Source organism: Tetrahymena thermophila (genome assembly GCF_000189635.1).
Source record: "Tetrahymena thermophila SB210 genomic scaffold scf_8254010, whole genome shotgun sequence".
Lineage (NCBI taxonomy): Eukaryota > Ciliophora > Oligohymenophorea > Hymenostomatida > Tetrahymenidae > Tetrahymena > Tetrahymena thermophila.
In genome coordinates, this window is record NW_002476013.1 from 91,207 (window position 1) to 109,129 (window position 17,923).

The 17,923-nt window shown below is 22.9% G+C and overlaps 4 protein-coding genes across 4 annotated transcripts; all 4 read left to right on the top strand. All coding sequences in view use genetic code 6, as the record gives it.

Annotated features, from left to right (window-relative positions):
* Positions 1–192: 192 nt before the first annotated feature.
* Positions 193–2,586, top strand: TTHERM_000326867 (sperm-tail PG-rich repeat protein; the record flags this gene model as incomplete). The annotated part of the gene is made up of 11 exons (XM_012800680.1): positions 193–280; positions 367–457; positions 514–598; positions 687–760; positions 815–1,084; positions 1,216–1,608; positions 1,658–1,726; positions 1,776–1,909; positions 2,076–2,199; positions 2,252–2,484; positions 2,543–2,586. The coding sequence occupies exons 1-11, from the start codon at positions 211–213 to the stop codon at positions 2,584–2,586; spliced, it is 1,587 nt and encodes a 528-aa protein (XP_012656134.1). The 5' UTR covers positions 193–210.
* A 1,159-nt stretch (positions 2,587–3,745) lies between these two features.
* TTHERM_000326868 (hypothetical protein) lies at positions 3,746–6,077 on the top strand (the record flags this gene model as incomplete). The annotated part of the gene is made up of 2 exons (XM_012800681.1): positions 3,746–4,140; positions 4,244–6,077. The coding sequence occupies 2 exons, from the start codon at positions 3,746–3,748 to the stop codon at positions 6,075–6,077; spliced, it is 2,229 nt and encodes a 742-aa protein (XP_012656135.1).
* Positions 6,078–7,990: 1,913 nt separating this feature from the next.
* On the top strand, positions 7,991–15,400 carry TTHERM_000326869 (C1-like domain protein, putative; the record flags this gene model as incomplete). Its single annotated transcript, XM_012800682.1, has 1 exon — positions 7,991–15,400. The coding sequence occupies one exon, from the start codon at positions 7,991–7,993 to the stop codon at positions 15,398–15,400; it is 7,410 nt and encodes a 2,469-aa protein (XP_012656136.1).
* A 1,414-nt stretch (positions 15,401–16,814) lies between these two features.
* TTHERM_00326870 (hypothetical protein) lies at positions 16,815–17,453 on the top strand (the record flags this gene model as incomplete). The annotated part of the gene is made up of 1 exon (XM_001026450.1): positions 16,815–17,453. One exon carries the CDS (start codon positions 16,815–16,817, stop codon positions 17,451–17,453), a length of 639 nt encoding a protein of 212 aa, XP_001026450.1.
* Between the last annotated feature and the right edge of the window lie 470 nt (positions 17,454–17,923).

A 17,923-nucleotide genomic window follows, 5' to 3' on the forward strand; every position in this document is an offset into this window, starting at 1 on the left:
AAGAAGTAAATGTTTGTTATTTGACAATGCTCTTAAAAATTCTTAAAATAACAAAATTATTAAAGTGAAAGAGGATTTGCATTGATAGATAGATAGATAACAATTAATTGAAAAGAGTTTATTTGTTTTTATCAAATATTCCATCAGAATCTGTAAATAAATAAATACGCAAATAAGTTAATAAAATTAAACTTAATAATAATTAATTAGATGTCTTAAGAAGCTACAGCTGCTTATTCTACCTTTTCTGCAGCGTATTCTATTGGGTTTTCAAAGAGACGTATATAAACTATTTTAAACTAATTTTTCAAATCGAAAGATATTAGTTTAATCATATAAATAATTTAAAATTTATAATAAATTTAGCTGAGATATTTTAAGATATTGAATCACCAGGCCCTCAAGCTTATTTGAATATTAATCTCGATTTTTTGAAAACAAAATCACCATAATGGAGGTAAAATTCTTAGCTTCTAATTCTAAGAATTTATATTAAATAAAAAAATAAATAAGGATTTCTGAATCCAAAAAAGATTCAATTTTTGAGGTAACTTAGAATTTGCCTCCTCCTGGGAATTATGAAGTTTAATCTAGTATAGTAATATTTCTCATTTTGATCAACTTTAAGCATGATTTTTAAATACCAAATTTTAAATAAAATCATTTACTTATCTATTTTTTTATAGGGTAAAGGGATTTCTTATAGCATACAAAATCCTATCAAGAAAAAGTTCGATCAATCTAAGGTTAGCCCTGCAACGTAAATATATTTAATATAAATATCTTATATAACAATAACGTTAATAATAATCAGATACACTCCAAATGTTTCATATGTAAAGAGAAATCTACCTTGTGTTTCTATGACTTCAAGATCAGTGCCTATGATAAAAAAAACATTTGAAGAAACACCAGGTGTAGGGTCTTATGAGATATCAAAATAAAAACCTATTACAAAGGGATAGCATAGTATTTTTGGTACTGCATAAAAAGATTCTATTTATAAAAGCGAATAAATAAAAAACCCAGCTCCTAATTAATATAATGTTGTTGATGCTAATAATATCTAATCTCCTTCTTTTAAGTATTTGCTTTAATTTAACTATTTTATAAGAATAAATTAAGCTAAATTTAATGCTATTATTCTTTCTTAAAAATATTTTAAAATTATTGAAAAATTTCACAATTATAAAATAAATTATAAATTTTTTTTAGATTTCAGTAAAGCAGGAGAAAAGAATTAATAAATGCATAGTATGAATAAAATGGCCCTGGTAGCTATAATATCAATAGAGATTTTATACAAAAAAAATATTCCAGTTTTACACCTAAAAATATGAGAAGCTAAAATCAATCTACTCATTAAATGCACAATTAAAGTTAAAAATCTAATTTTGGTGATAATAAAAGTGATTCAGTCCCTGGACCTGGTGCATATGAGCACAATCTTCCTAGCTTATATAATAGTTCTTACTTTAAAACTTGTAGATTTGGAATGTCTCCAAGATAAACAGATATGTTAACTAACAGAAATCCTGGACCAGGAGCTTACAATTTAACAAACATATAATAAAACGATGAAAGTTAAAAAGAAAATGCTTCCAAAAAGTAAATTTAAATCTCTACGATATAAAACTCACAAATTTATTTTCAAAAGGGTGTATACTTTTGGTGAAGCCAAAAAATTGGCAAATGGTGACTCGTAGTAAACTCCAGGACCTGGGCAGTAATTAAATAATAAATAAAAATAATTTTTTAACTTTTAATTAAAAAAGATATGATATCCCAAATGTAATTGGTCAAGGTCCTAAATATGGAATTACTAGGAGTTCTTCTAATTTACCTAGTTTTATTAAAAAAACTGATAGCCCTGGACCTGCTGCTTATGTTTTGAACGAATCCTAGATAAGTACAGATATTTTATTTTATAATTATAAGAGATATAATTCATTTATTTTAAACAAAAATATCTAAAAAATGTTTAAAGCTCTTTGGTGGATGTTAATTAAAATTTTAATTTTTAGTATTTTAATCAAGAATCTAATTAAATTTAAATATTAAATTAATTTTAATAGGGCCTTCTCCTTTTTCAGTTAAATTTAATTCTAAAACCGAAGGAAATGAGGCACATAAATCATATATACCAGGACCTGGCTAATACGATTTACCAGATAATAGTTTTAGAACTTCTAAAATATCGTAATTTAAAAGAAATGAGAAATATTTATAATAATTATTTATATTAACATAGTTTTACTTAAAGTGCTTTAAGAGATGCCTTTATCATAAAAGAAGGTCCAGGACCTACCTCTTATGAAATAAAATCGTAGGTAGCTGGATTACCTGAATACCATAAGAAATAAATAGAATATTTCAAAAATTAAATTAAGATAATGAGAGATACAATGAAAAATAGTAGTTAAGGTTTACAATCATCTAGATTTTCATCATAAAAGTCACAATCTGTGTAAAAATCACTATCTAGTAATAAATTTATTTACTAAATTTTAAGAATAACATAAATTTTGCATAATAAAAATAGATTACAGAGATAATACAAATTTTATTGAAGAAAAAAATATTTGATGAAATCAGTAAATATTTTAGAACTTTTAAAATCATTATCAAAAATTAAAAATAAATTGATTAAAAAAAATATTATGAAAATGTTGAGTTGAAATAAAAATTAAACAAACACTTTTAATTTATATATAAAAATAATTTGTTTTTTTATGTATAAATTAGAATAGCAAATCATATCTTTAACCCAAAATTACTTAATCAAAATTCTCATATTAAAAAATAATTGAAAATGCTCTTTATACAAAAAATGTTATCAAATGTTTAGATTTTATTTAAATAATATTGCTCTGTTTATTTAAATTTTATTCCATTTTTTTTTTTCAAATAGCTAAAATAAATTTAAAATTTTTTGAATATAAAAAATACTTGTAAATAAAAAAACTAAAGTTTTACAAATAATATTCTGAGCACAATAGTTTTGTTTTATTAGCTATTTTAAAATGAAACATAAATTAATTAAATTTTATATCATATTGTTTGGTATTTAAGATGTTTAAATAAATTTTCAATATACAAATTAAGATGTTTACATAAATTTTCAATATACTTGTTAAGAATTCACAAAGTAATTTAAAACAAAATAACATGTTGTAAATTTAAGAGGTTTAATTTACTGTTTTGAAATTAAATATATTTCACTTATTTAATTTTTTATGTAACATTTTTTTTGTAATTACTTAGATAAAATTAAAAAAACTTATTATTCATAGATATGTTTGCTGTTTATAAATCATTTTCTTGTAATTTTAAATTAAAGCTTTATTATTTAAATAGTTTTTTTTTAGATGAAAATATTTTTTAAAATATTAAAAGTAAATAGTGTAAATTTATATTAATTTACATAAATTATTTTGAAGAAGTTATGCTTACTTTTTTTTATAAGCTAAGTGTCAATTACAGATTTTCTTTATTCAGCTTAATTAAAAAAGAATTAAGAATCTAAAGAAACATATAAAGAAAATTTACCAATATTTGTTTATATTTCTAATTCTGATTTCTTTAAAGAAACAGTAAATAATTCTTACTATAACTCAGGTTTTAAATCTATCCAAAAGGAGATAAGCATATAGTAAGAGAGTATAGATTCTTTTCAAAGCAACAAATAATTAACCATCTCTCAGAGTAACAGGTAGAAGAGAGATAAATAATTTTTAAGTATAATATGAAGGTATCTTAATCATAGGATAAATAAGAAAGTAATCAATATTAACCTCAATAAAATAGGGTTAAATAAGAGATAAGAATACTTTTATAAAATAAATATATTGATAATAATGTAGCCTGTTCAACTTATAGAAGTGGAGAAACATCTGATGCAGATGGAACTTAGCTTAATTCTGATAGGAGCCATTACAAATTACTATTGAAACCTCGAGAGTTTTCTATAAATTCTACTAATGAAAAATCTAATTTATAGAATTTGATTGATCCCATTTTAAATAAAAAAAATATTTAACACCCAATAAAACTGCTTCTGAACTCACCTTCAAGCATCGGTTTTAATAATAACAACAACAACTCTACTTAGCTGATTTCGCCTTTTTCAGGAATAAATTAGTAAAATAAAAAAATTTGAAAATTTGATCATAAATTTATTTTCTACTCATTCAAACTGTTATGCAAAAAATTAAATGAATATTTCACTTTTTAACAAAACTAGATCAATTTAACAAGGACCAGCTAAGCTCTCAGAAAGAAGCATTACTGACAATTTCGATAGATCTAATTTAACTAAGAACAACTACTAGGAATACATATTAACTGAAGCAGATAATTCGAAGCAAAATGGTATGCAATTTAACTTAAGGCGTGGCATTAACTCAAGCGTTATGAATATTTCAAGAGACGTTTCTGAAAAAAATTAAAAGGCTATTTTCAATACTCGAGCAGTAAAAACTGAAAGAAATTCAATTATAGATATTGAAAATTATATTTTAGAAAACAATCATTTCTACAATAGAAAAAAATAGCAAAATAACTCTTTTAAAGAAAATCCTAATTATGAAACTTATCAAAATCAATTGCTTGCATACTCGATGCAGAAAGCTACTAATCATAAAATAAATCCTGACTATTTCACTTTGGCATAGTAAGTCTGCAAAAATCAAAACTTAATGAAGCTCAAACCTACTCATAATCCTTCTGCATCAACTGGATAATCTCCTCGAAGAGATAACTAAAATCATGTAAACGATATGATGACTACTTACAAGTAAACAGTAAAAAAGCTTATCAACGATAGAAAAGAATTAAATAAGAGCAAAGCGAAGATATTCTCTAAAACTAATACTATTTCTTTTAATAAAATATCATAATAAAATACTCCACTTGGCTCCTAACAGGTAATCATGTAAGATTAGCAATAAGATTTGAATTTTTAGAACCTGTAATCTTATTAAAATATTTAATCTTAAAACATTCAATCTCTGATAAATCTAAAAAATTTGACATAAAGTACAAATCTTTAATAGCAATAGCCATCATAGTCTTTAATGTAAAAGTAAAATAGCTACAACTTAAATGCTATTCAAATTTCTAACAACTAAAGTTAAAACACAATACAAAACGAAAATAATTCTAATGTTAACACACCATAAAAATAATAGCAAAATTCAAATTTTGCAAGATTTGCTCTTGAATAAATTTAAGACGAAAATTAATAAAAAACAGAAAACGATAATTTTTTGATTTCTAATTTTAACAGAGTATCTAAAGCTAGCTCTTAAAATTTTAATAGCCTCTAAAATACTCCAAGATCTCGACCTTTTACAAATTCTTAAAAAAGAATCTAGAGATAATAGCAATAGCTTTAAAGAGAGTATTTCTCTTCTTTATTTGAAGATAATTACAGAAATGAAGCTGCTTAAAAGTATTTAAGAATTATGAGTGTTAATTAAACAGAAAAAATTGATCATAAGTCTGAGAACTTTAAAAAAAATAAAATTAATTAACTAAAAAGATAGGAAATAAGCCAAATAAAGAAGTTATCATAATAATTAATTGAAAATGGTAAAGTAAATGCATAGGAATAAGAGCTACTTGAATCGAAACTTAAAATATAAAAATTCTTCCTCTAAAAGGATGTTTCATTAATTCATAAAAAATAATGCTTTAAAAAGCTGATTACTGAGTTTAATCCATCAAATTAAAAATATTCTTAGCAAAATTCATCTCAAATTACTAAAATGCTAACAATTATGAAACCATTTTACTTTGATGAAGTTAACAACCCAACAACAAATTAATATTCTCATAAAATAAAATAACAAAGCAGCGAAAATAAAAAAAATTAATCTTTCAAAGCCTCAAAAACGATTTCTTCATTTGGTAATACAGAACAAAATTTTATTTCCTAACTAACAACTTTCTACAACTCAAAATAAAACGATTTATATCAAATTAAGTAATAAAATTAACCAAAGGGGATAAAATTTAGATCAAATCCAAACTTACTGAATTAAAAGAATTTCAATAGTTTATAACCTAAAGAGTGAATAAAATTCATATATAAGATATTATGTCTAAAATATATTCATCTTATTTTGTAAAATTAAGTAAAAAATATATATTATTTTACAAAACTTAATTCAATATTGAACTTAAATTAATCATTATGAGTTTAAATTTTTTAGTTTTTTTTATTACAAAAGACATTCAATTTATTTAACAATAATAATTATTGAAATTACAGCTTAAATAATTATAGAAAACTTTTTTATTAACATTAATATTAAAAATTTAATAACATAGAAAAAAATTTTAAATATTGAAAATCCTTATTAATAAATTTAAATTTAAAAACTTTTAGATTAAAAAGTACATTTTAAAATTTATCTCAACATTCTTTGCCTCATAAAGACTCTAAATTGCAAATCATTTGATTACAATTTAAGGAAAATATACCGAAATTTAAAATTATTTACATCATAAAAACAAAATTATTATTGCCTAAGTAACATTTATTGTATTTTAATATAATTATATTTTACCTAATAATAATTAAGTATAACTTTTACTTGTTAGTGTATGAATATATTTTCAATTATTGTTGATAGTGATTTATTAAAATTTTATTATTTTCTTAAAAATTATTTTGAATAAATCATATTTTTTGATTAAAGAATTTTAAAGGTTATTTTTTTAAATTAGATTTCTAAATTTCTGATATCTAATTTTAATTTATGCTTTTAATATTTTGCTTAATTTAATCTAGAAAAAAATATTATTAAATAATTCGTAACACTTACACTCTATAAATAATTTGATATAATCTATATTTTATAATTCTAATAAATCTTTAATCAAAATCCTATAAAATCTATTTAACCTTCTTGAAAAGAGTAAATAATAAATAAATATATTAGATTTAAAGAAATTATAATAATTTTTTATGAATTATAAATAGGCTTTTCGTTTATATAAGCTTATGTCAATGCCTTTGGGATAATTTAGACATAATAGATAAATAAAATAGAAACAATTCATAATTTCTCATATCTTATTTATTTGCTTATTTGTTCTCAATCTTTTTAAGGTATTAATAAAAGAAAAATTTAATATATTTAGAAACAGATAGTTTTTTTATTAAATAGTTTAGATAAATTATTCAATATAAAATTATATTATATAAATCATAGGCTAATATAAAAAAGTACATTTTTTGAAAAGTTATTCAACACTAAGAAAATTCCTTTTTGAAAAGCCATTTAATACTGAGAAAATTAATATTTGAAGAGTAATAAAGATCTTTGTATTTTATCAGATATTTATCTAATCTTTTTTGAGAAAATAAAATTTTAGAAAGATATTTCACAAAATATTGATTGATTTAGGCTAAAAATAAATTATTTGTCTACCGTCGATAGATATGTGTCTGTAAAAACATCTTTTTAACAAATAAGCAAAGTATTTTTATTAGCTTATGTTTTTTTAAAATTTTAAATAAATTTTTATTTTTGAAGTAGAGTTGATTTGTATGTGGAGTGCTATTTAAATTATTTTAGCTACTATTTGAAATTATATTGGCTTAAAAAGCTTTATTCTTTCATTATTTCACATGCCTGCTATACTAAATGTATCAAAAATATGATAAATGTAAAACCTAAATAACAATTAGCCATTATTTTTATGATCAGAATTTAATAATTAATTTAAATTAAAAGTCAATAATTTTTTGGTCAGATTTTGTTAAAATAATATAAAAATGCTTGTTAATAAATAAATTAATTAATAAAATGAATATTTACCAATAATAAATGAATTATTCTCACTATAAATTAAAGTAAGATTCAATTAATTCCTGATTTAATTCTAAAGCTTTTGTTGGCTTTTAGAATCTTTAAAATTAGATCACAAGCTGAATCTTTCTAAATTAATAAAAAATAACTAAAAACTTAAATTGGATAGAATGAATTTTCAGATAAATCTAAGCTGCTCCAATCACCCTTAAAAGAAGGTTGAATTTTTTGCTTATAATTAAACATCAAATAAATATGAATTAGTATGCTCACGCTGCATTAGTAAGCTACCAAAGGACTTTGTCACTATTGATAATGAAGAAGTCTTCTCTGAAAGTTAGAAATACATCACTAATTGGCCTCCCTTAAAAAATGAGTAATTGTAGCAACAAATACAAAAAAAACTAGAGAATTAGGATAATCAAGAAACTAAAACTGATAATCCAGGTAAATGTGATAACTAATAGTTATTTACTAAAATGAGTGAACAATTTTCAACTTTTCTGGTAGATTTCGAAGAAAATTTGAAAAAATAACCTTAAGGTAGTTAATTAATCTAATAAAAGTATTAAGAAATATCTTAATCGAAGTAGCTTCTCTCTTTCATTAAGCAGGAGGTTAGTAAAAAGGAGAAATTTTCAGGTGTATCTTAGGATTTTAAAAGTTTTTTATAATAACGCTGCTAGGATAACTCAACTGATAAGTAATTGGAATAGGCTTTAATTAAATAAGATAAAAATGCTTAAGAAGAACAAATCGTTAAACTGTAATAAGCACTCAAAATTTTTTATAATAATTACAATAATTTACCATAGAAGTTTTCAAAAATCTAAAGAGCTTTAGATTCTTAAAAAAAATAATAAACTAAGTTAGAGGAAGAAAATGAAATGCTTTCATTATTTAATGAGAAAAAAAAACCTGAAGACGAATAATGGTTTTGCAACATGAATCATTTCTATTAAAAGTGCTTAGGAAAAAAGTAAAGATTTACTAAAGAACATTTTAAGCATTTGTTAGAATTTACTTTAGGAAAAAGTCAATATTGTACTAAATGTTCAAGAGTTACTAAAAGCTACTATTGGGCTTGCTAATAATGCAAATATTATTTGTGCTTAGACTGTTCTTAAAAAAAAGATTAATTTAATATATTTTATGACAAACTTTTAAACTCAAGACTTTAAAAAAATATTCGTGAAGATAAAAATGAATTTGGATATTTTTTCGTTTTTGCATTTAAAAGTGATGGTAATAGATTTGCTTATTGTGATAAATGTTCAAGATAATTAGTAGATAAGAAAAAATATGCTTGGTATTCAAAGTCTCAACAATTTTTGTAATGTCTTGTCTGTTTTTAAGGTGCTGCTGACATTTTTATTGACAAAAATTACTATGCTAAACCAGATATCCCATCAACATTTTTCAATCCAGGTTACATGCAAATTCTCTAATAAAATTAACAATATGTTATTGAATTTTTTGTTAACCCTGCAAATAAATCTTTAAAAAAAGATAACTAATTACCGTACATACATTTTTAAGTAGAAACTTAACAAAATTCTAAATAATAAGATTCAAATAAATAAAATCAGAATTAGCCACATAAAGAGTATTAGATTGTTAAATAATCAGAATTTTAAGGAAGCTTGCAAAAATAAATAATTCCAATACAAGACAACGCTATTAATTAATCTACTAATAATATAAATTGGTCTAATAGTAATAGTGATAATAACAATTCTAATAATTTAAATAATTTGAATGTGAATCAGAAATTAGACATACCAAATAGTTAAATAAATCAGGTTAAATAAATAAAATCTACAAAATAATATGACCAACAAGATTAAATTATTATTATTAATTTTTCTGAATTTTTCAAGAAAAATCTCAATGTTTAGAAAAAGTTCCCAAAAATTGATTTTAAACATGATTTGAAATTTACTGAAAATACTGGTAAAAATTGCAAATTATGTAATAGATGTATCAATTAATATTGTTGGTCTTGCGATTTATGCTAATACTATGTATGTATAGAGTGCTTATCAATAGAGACATTTACTTAATTTTACTAAAAACTAATTAATTCTGAATGCGATGAAAAAATTGGATTACACAATCATTCTAAAATGCAGTTTAAAAAATTTACTAATATGTATTGTGGATAATGTAGAAAAGATTCTAAAACTCTACTAGGATGGGAATGTTCTGACCCAGTAAATAAATGTAATTTTTGTGTTTGCTTAGATTGCAGCTCAAAATTTGGTGAAATTATGGTAGATTCAATAATCTATAGTTCAACCCCTGATATTCCTGTTTAAACAAGTTAAAATTAATTTTAGAATTAACAAGATGATGAAAACTTTATGGTTGTTAATTTCTAAGAGTTTTTCAAGAAAAATCTAAACATTCAGAAAAAATTCCCAAAAATAGATTTCAAACATGATTTGACATTTGCTGAAAATGCTGGTAAATACTGCAAATTATGTAATAGATCTATCAATTAATTTTGTTGGTCTTGCGATTCATGCAATTACAATGTATGTTTAGAGTGTATTTCAATAGAGACATTTACTTAGTATTACTAAAAGCTAATTAATTCTGAATGTGATGAAAAAATTGGATCACACTAACATTCAAAAATGTAGTTTAAATAATTTACTAAAATGGAATGCAGTTCATGCAGAAAAGATTCTAAAACTCTACTAGGATGGGATTGTTCTGACCCAGTAAATAAATGCAGATATACTGTTTGCATAGATTGCAGCTCTAAATTTGGTGAAATTATGGTAGATACAAAAGTCTATAATTCAATCCATGATAGTCCTGTTTAAAGCAGTTAAAATAAGAATATTAACGAAAATTAATTTTAGAATTAATAAGATGATGAAGACTTTATGATTGTTAATTTCTAAGATTTTTTTAAGAAAAATCTAAACATTCAGAAAAAATTCCCAAAAATAGATTTTAAACATGATTTGAAATTTGCTGAAAATGCTGGTAAATACTGCAAATTATGTAGTAGATCTATCATTTAATATTGTTGGTCTTGTGATTCATGCAAATACTATGTATGTATAGAGTGTATTTCAATAGAGACATTTACTTAATACTACTAAAAGCTAATTAATTCTGAATGTGATGAAAAAATTGGATCACACTAACATTCAAAAATGTAGTTTAAAAAATTTACTAAAATGGAATGCGATTCATGTAGAAAAGATTCTAAAACTTTATTAGGATGGAAATGTTCTGACCCAGTAAATAAATGCAGATATACTGTTTGCATAGATTGCAGCTCTAAATTTGGTGAAGTTATGGTAGATACAAAAGTCTATAATTCAATCCCTGATACTCCTATTTAGAGCAGTTAAAATATGAATATTAACAAAGGTAATAACCAGTCAGAATATTTATATTAGAATTAATAGGATGATGAAAACTTTATGATTGTTAATTTCTAAGAGTTTTTCAAGAAAAATCTAAGCATTCACAAAAAATTCCCAAAAATAGATTTCAAACATGATTTGACATTTGCTGAAAATGCTGGTAAATACTGCAAATTATGTAGTAGATCTATCATTTAATATTGTTGGTCTTGTGATTCATGCAAATACTATGTATGTATAGAGTGTATTTCAATAGAGACATTTACTTAATACTACTAAAAGCTAATCAATTCTGAGTGTGATGAAAAAATTGGATCACACTAACATTCAAAAATGTAGTTTAAAAAATTTACTAAAATGGAATGCGATTCATGTAGAAAAGATTCTAAAACTTTATTAGGATGGTAATGTTCTGACCCAGTAAATAAATGCAGATATACTGTTTGCATAGATTGCAGCTCTAAATTTGGTGAAGTTATGGTAGATACAAAAGTCTATAATTCAATCCATGATACTCCTGTATAAAGCAGTTAAAATATGAATATTAAAGAACATTAATTTTAGAATTAATAAGATGATGAAGGCTTTATGATTGTTAATTTCTAAGAGTTTTTCAAAAAAAATCTAAACATTCAGAAAAAATTCCCAAAAATAGATTTCAAACATGATTTGACATTTGCTGAAAATGCTGGTAAATACTGCAAATTATGTAGTAGATCTATCATTTAATATTGTTGGTCTTGTGATTCATGCAAATACTATGTATGTATAGAGTGTATTTCAATAGAGACATTTACTTAATACTACTATAAGCTAATTAATTCTGAATGTGATGAAAAAATTGGATCACACTAACATTCAAAAATGTAGTTTAAATAATTTACTAAAATGGAATGCGATTCATGTAGAAAAGATTCTAAAACTTTATTAGGATGGTAATGTTCTGACCCAGTAAATAAATGCAGATATACTGTTTGCATAGATTGCAGCTCTAAATTTGGTGAAGTTATGGTAGATACAAAAGTCTATAATTCAATGCCTGATACTCCTGTTTAGAGCAGTTAAAATAAGAATATTAACGAAAATTAATTTTAGAATTAATAAGATGATGAAAACTTTATGATTGTTAATTTCTAAGATTTTTTTAGGAAAAATCTAAACATTCAGAAAAAATTCCCAAAAATAGATTTCAAACATGATTTGACATTTTCTGAAAATGCTGGTAAATACTGCAAATTATGTAATAGATCTATCAATTAATTTTGTTGGTCTTGCGATTCATGCAATTACTATGTATGTATTGAGTGTGTTTCAATTGAACCATTTAATTTATATTATTAAAAACTAATTAATTCTGAATGTGATGAAAAAATTAAATCACACTAACATTCAAAAATGTAGTTTAAAAAATTTACTAAAATGGAATGCGATTCATGTAGAAAAGATTCTAAAACTCTACTAGGATGGGAATGTTCTGACCCAGTAAATAAATGCAGGTATACTGTTTGCATAGATTGCAGCTCTAAATTTGGTGAAGTTATGGTAGATACAAAAGTCTATAATTCAATGCCTGATACTCCTGTTTAAAGCAGTTAAAATATGAATATTAACGAACATTAATTTTAGAATTAATAAGATGATGAAGACTTTATGATTGTTAATTTCTAAGAGTTTTTCAAGAAAAATCTAAACATTCACAAAAAATTCCCAAAAATACATTTTAAACATAATCTGACATTTGTTGAAAATGCTGGTAAATATTGCAAATTATGCAATAGAAGTATCAAACACTATTGTTGGTCTTGCGATTCATGCAAATACTATGTATGTATTGAGTGCATTTCAATTGAATCATTTAATTTATATTATTAAAAACTAATTAATTCTGAATGTGATGAAAAAATTGGATCACACAGGCATTCGAAAATGTAGTTTAAAAAATTTACTAAAATGGATTGCGATTCATGTAGAAAAGATTCTAAAACTTTATTAGGATGGGAATGTTCTGACCCAGTAAATAAATGCGGATATACTGTTTGTATTGACTGTAGCTCGAACTTTGGTGATTTAATGGTAGATATTAATATTTATAAATCAATCTCTGATTTTATTCCTTAAATTGAAGATAATGAAGAAGACGAATTAGTATTAGATTTCTAATTTTTATTTAAAAGTCTAGTAAATATAAAACACAGATTCTATAGCTTACACTATACACATGATTTATGCCTAATACAAGGTTAAGGAAAAAATTGCAATTTATGTTGGAAATCAACTTTGAATGTCTGTTGGAATTGTTAAGAATGTTAACTTTTTGTGTGTCTTGATTGTATACCTTCTACAAAACTTTTTAGAGGCCTTTATGATAAACTTCTAAATTCAGAAGCAGAAGAAGATCTTAGAAATTTTAGACATAAAAATTTTATATTTACTAAAAATATTAAAAAAGAATCTTGTACTAACTGTCAAGATAAGCGTAAAGCGGAATATGGATGGATTTGTAGAGAATAAGGTTGTGGTTAGTTTGTTTGTTTAAACTGCTCTTCTAATTTTTAAGAAATAAATGTTAATAATTCAATAGGAAAATAAGAATCAAATTTAATTACAAATATCTTCAAAATTTTAAAAAACAAACAAAATTTGACAGATTCTACTATCTAGGAAATAAATCAGTTTAATCGAGACGAAGAGGATGAAAAAATCGTTCTTTACAGCTTTGATTCAATATTTAAAAATAATATTAATCTAAAAAATAAATCAAAATACCACAATGATCATGAACTTGAACTGGTAATATCTAATGAAGGCTACTGCAAAAGGTGTGTAACAAATACAAAAGGGTTATATGTATGGAATTGTGAGTAATGTAAAATAAAATATTGTATAAATTGCACAACTTTCGAGTCTGATTTAAGATATTATTATGATAAATTTATAAACTCAGAATATGATTAAGTAATTAAAAAACATAGACATATGAAATTTGTTTTCAGGAATAATCAAAAAGGAAAATCAATTTAGTGTGACCTTTGTAATTCAAGACCAAGTGATTAATTCTACTATTGGTCATGTGCAATTTGTGATGATAGATTTGAAATATGCTTAAGGTGCTCTCTAACCTTTGGTGAAGTAAAAATAGATTAAAAAATTTATTAATCAAGCCCTGATCCTCCATAGAGACTAGCTGTTCAATAAAAATAATAAGAAGAGTAAAAAGAAGAAGAAAATATTAAACTAAATATAAACTAGTATTTCTAAAATTGTATCAATTCAAAGCAACAATTCGATTCTCACAATGCTCATGAATTAGTTTTCTCAGATATATAAAAAGGTACTTGTAGATAATGTGATAGATCTCTCAAAAGCTACAGTTGGAGATGTGAGTAATGCAACTACTCATTGTGTTTAGACTGTTCTTCAACTGTATAATCATTTAAGTACTTTTACAATAAAATTGTTAAAGCTTAGTATGAATAGTAAGCACATAATCATAAGCATACTTCATTTTCTTTTGTTAGCTTTGCAGATGGAAAGAGTGGTAAGAGATGTGATATTTGTTCTAGGTCATTGTATTATTATGGATGGAAATGTGGCTAGTGCTCATTTGATTTGTGCCTTAATTGTTCTGGAAAATTTGAAACAGTAAAACTAGATTTAGAAGTCTATAAATCTCAACCAAGTATTTCATAAAATCAAATTAAAGAGTCAGAAGTAACAGTAATCAATTTTAAATAGTTCTTCTAAAACTGCTTGAATGTTAGGTAGATATTTGATTCCCATAAAGATCATGAATTAACGTTCACAAATTACTAGAAGGGATGTTGCAGAAAATGTGATAGATAATTAAAGACCTATAGCTGGAGATGTGAGCCTTGCAACTATTCACTATGTCTTGACTGTACCTCTACATTGAAATACTTTTAATTCTTCTACAATAAGCTTGTAAAATCTTCATACTAACAAAAAATAGATAAACACAATCACTAATAAATTGATTTTATTTAATATCCCGACGGTAAAAGTAAAAGAATATGTGACGTTTGTTCTAAATCAATTTTCTATTACGGATGGAAGTGTCCATAATGCGCATATGATGTTTGTCTAAATTGCTCTGGCTAATACGAGAATTTAAATATAAATATGGAAGTATATAATTCTTAACCTAATGTTCCTTAAGTTTTCACAAGTTAGTGATCATTTATTTATCTTTTAAATTATATTTAATGTATTACATTTTTTTATTTTTTAAAAAGCATTTATAAAATTTTTAATTGATTTCATCTTAGATTTTTTTAAGTGAAAATTAATTTTGGTTGTTTAAATTCATAAAACATTTTCTTTAAATATTTAAAATTCATTGATAATTATTGTATATTAGTTGCAAATTTTCTTTACTTTAAACAAACATTTTAAATTAAAATATCAATTAAGTTTTAATGAATGTGAATTAATTTAAAAAATTAATATTTATTCTTATAATTCTTCTTTTTGAAATTAATTTCATTTTCTTATTTTTTATTGAAGATTTAAGCAAAATTAAAATATAAAAATATACAAGATAACTTAAAAAATTTAAATACAATAAGAATCTTAATTGTACCCATTCTTTTAATGTATTAAGAGTGGTAGGGAGGTGATAAAATAATCTACATGAATGAATTTTTTTAAATAAATTATATTAAATTTTTAGAATTATTTTAATAATGAAAATCATTTTTAAAAAAATTAGCTTAATTTACTAAATAAAAAAATTAATAACTTTAAAATTATAAATAAATTTAAAATATTGGTAAAAGCAAATAAAAAATCATATATATTTACTTCTTTGCTGAATGATATATTCTAACATTCAAAAATTATTAGAATTTAATAATTTTCTTAGAGCTTTTACATAAAACCCATAATTAAAATATCTAGCTCTCTATGTATTGTAAGAGTTGAGAATATAAATTATAGATTATTATGTTTGTATACGAATGAATATGTTAATTTCTGATCAAAAAAAAATTAACAATAAAATAAGAGGAATAATAAAACTAATTGATTGTTTTTTATTTGATCTCATAAAGTATGCAAAAGAAAAACCAAATAAATTTAATTATTTTATAAATATTAAAAACAATTTTTAGCTTTTGTACTAAACCATATGAATTTTTTTGCTAGAGCAAATGATTTTTTATCTATATTGTTCTAAAATTTTAACAGTTAAGATGTTTTATAAATTAAAAATAAATGGATCTAGAGTTTTAAGTGAATTTTAAAAAGCTTATCTAAAAATAATTGCAAAATAAATGATATTTAATACGAAATATAAAATTTTTTTGATCAGAAAGTGATTGATGGATGGATGTTTGGATATTTAAATTGCATTTTATAAATAAAACTTTCTCAGCTATATCTAAATTTAATTATAATAAAATCTTTATTCTCAATATCATGTTTTGATCTATAATATCAATATTCAATCTTCTCTTTTAATTATCTATCTATCTATGTTTGTATTTGTCTGGATTTTATTTAGATTGATTTGTTAATTATTAATAAACAATTAAAAAAAGTAGAACTAATAATAGATATCAATCTAATAACTTAAATGAAAAATCATAAGATGAGAAGTAAATATGAAAGCCATAATTTATTTGACGAAGGATAAGAAAAAACTGCCCCAACATCATAGCTAAAAAGCTTAGACTGGAAAGTTTCTTCAGAATACTATTTAAATTCAATAAAGTAGTAATAAGACCATTGTTAAGGAAACTATTAATAATTCTTTTAGTCATAAATTTCTTAAAAAAAGAAATTTACATTTAAATCCCATCAACATGAACTGGCCTTTACTTGCAAATTAAATTAAATTTTCTAATGCAGTGTATGTTAAAGTCCTGTGCTCAGATATTTTTGGAAATGTGATTAATGCAAATACTATATATGTTTAAACTGTTCTGCTGATGTCGATACATTTAAAGAATTTTATGAATCCTTGACGAAACCTCAGTTCTGTTTTATTGATTATTATAGAGAATAAGAGAGTAAGTTATTATTCATAAAGCATTTAGTGAAGCCCAATGACGTATGTTATATATGTCGCTATCCTATTAAGCTTTATTCGTGGAGTGATTTAAAATTGGGCAAACATGCTTGTTTAAATTGTGCAAATTCATTTAATTCTGTATTGCCTGTAGATCCACTTACATATAAATAGAAATTCGAAAAACCAAAATAAAATTAAATAGAATTAAATTTATGAAAATTGATATTAAAAAATTTAGATGTAATTTGATGATACATGTATGAATGTATGATAGATAATCAAAAATATAAAATTGATTTTCTAAATTAAAAATTAAACTTTTTTTTATCTTTAGTAAAAAAAATTACTATAAATTAAATTGAAAATAATCTAATTTATAATACACAAACAATTTATTTTATTTTAAGTTTAACAATAAATTAAGATTTAATTGTTATAATAACGTTCTGAAATATTTTTAAAGATAAAGGTATTCATTCATTTTTTAATTTTATTTTTTCTTCATCTAAACTATATATAAAATTTATGTGAGATAAAAGTTTGCATTGTTTATGTATGATTTTTCATTTATTTATTTATCACAATTTTTAAGTTCCAAAATAAATGTAAAACTTTTAATTTAAATGTCATAAAAATTATTTAATATTTTAAAATAGTAATTAATTAGTTAATTTTTTTAAATCTTG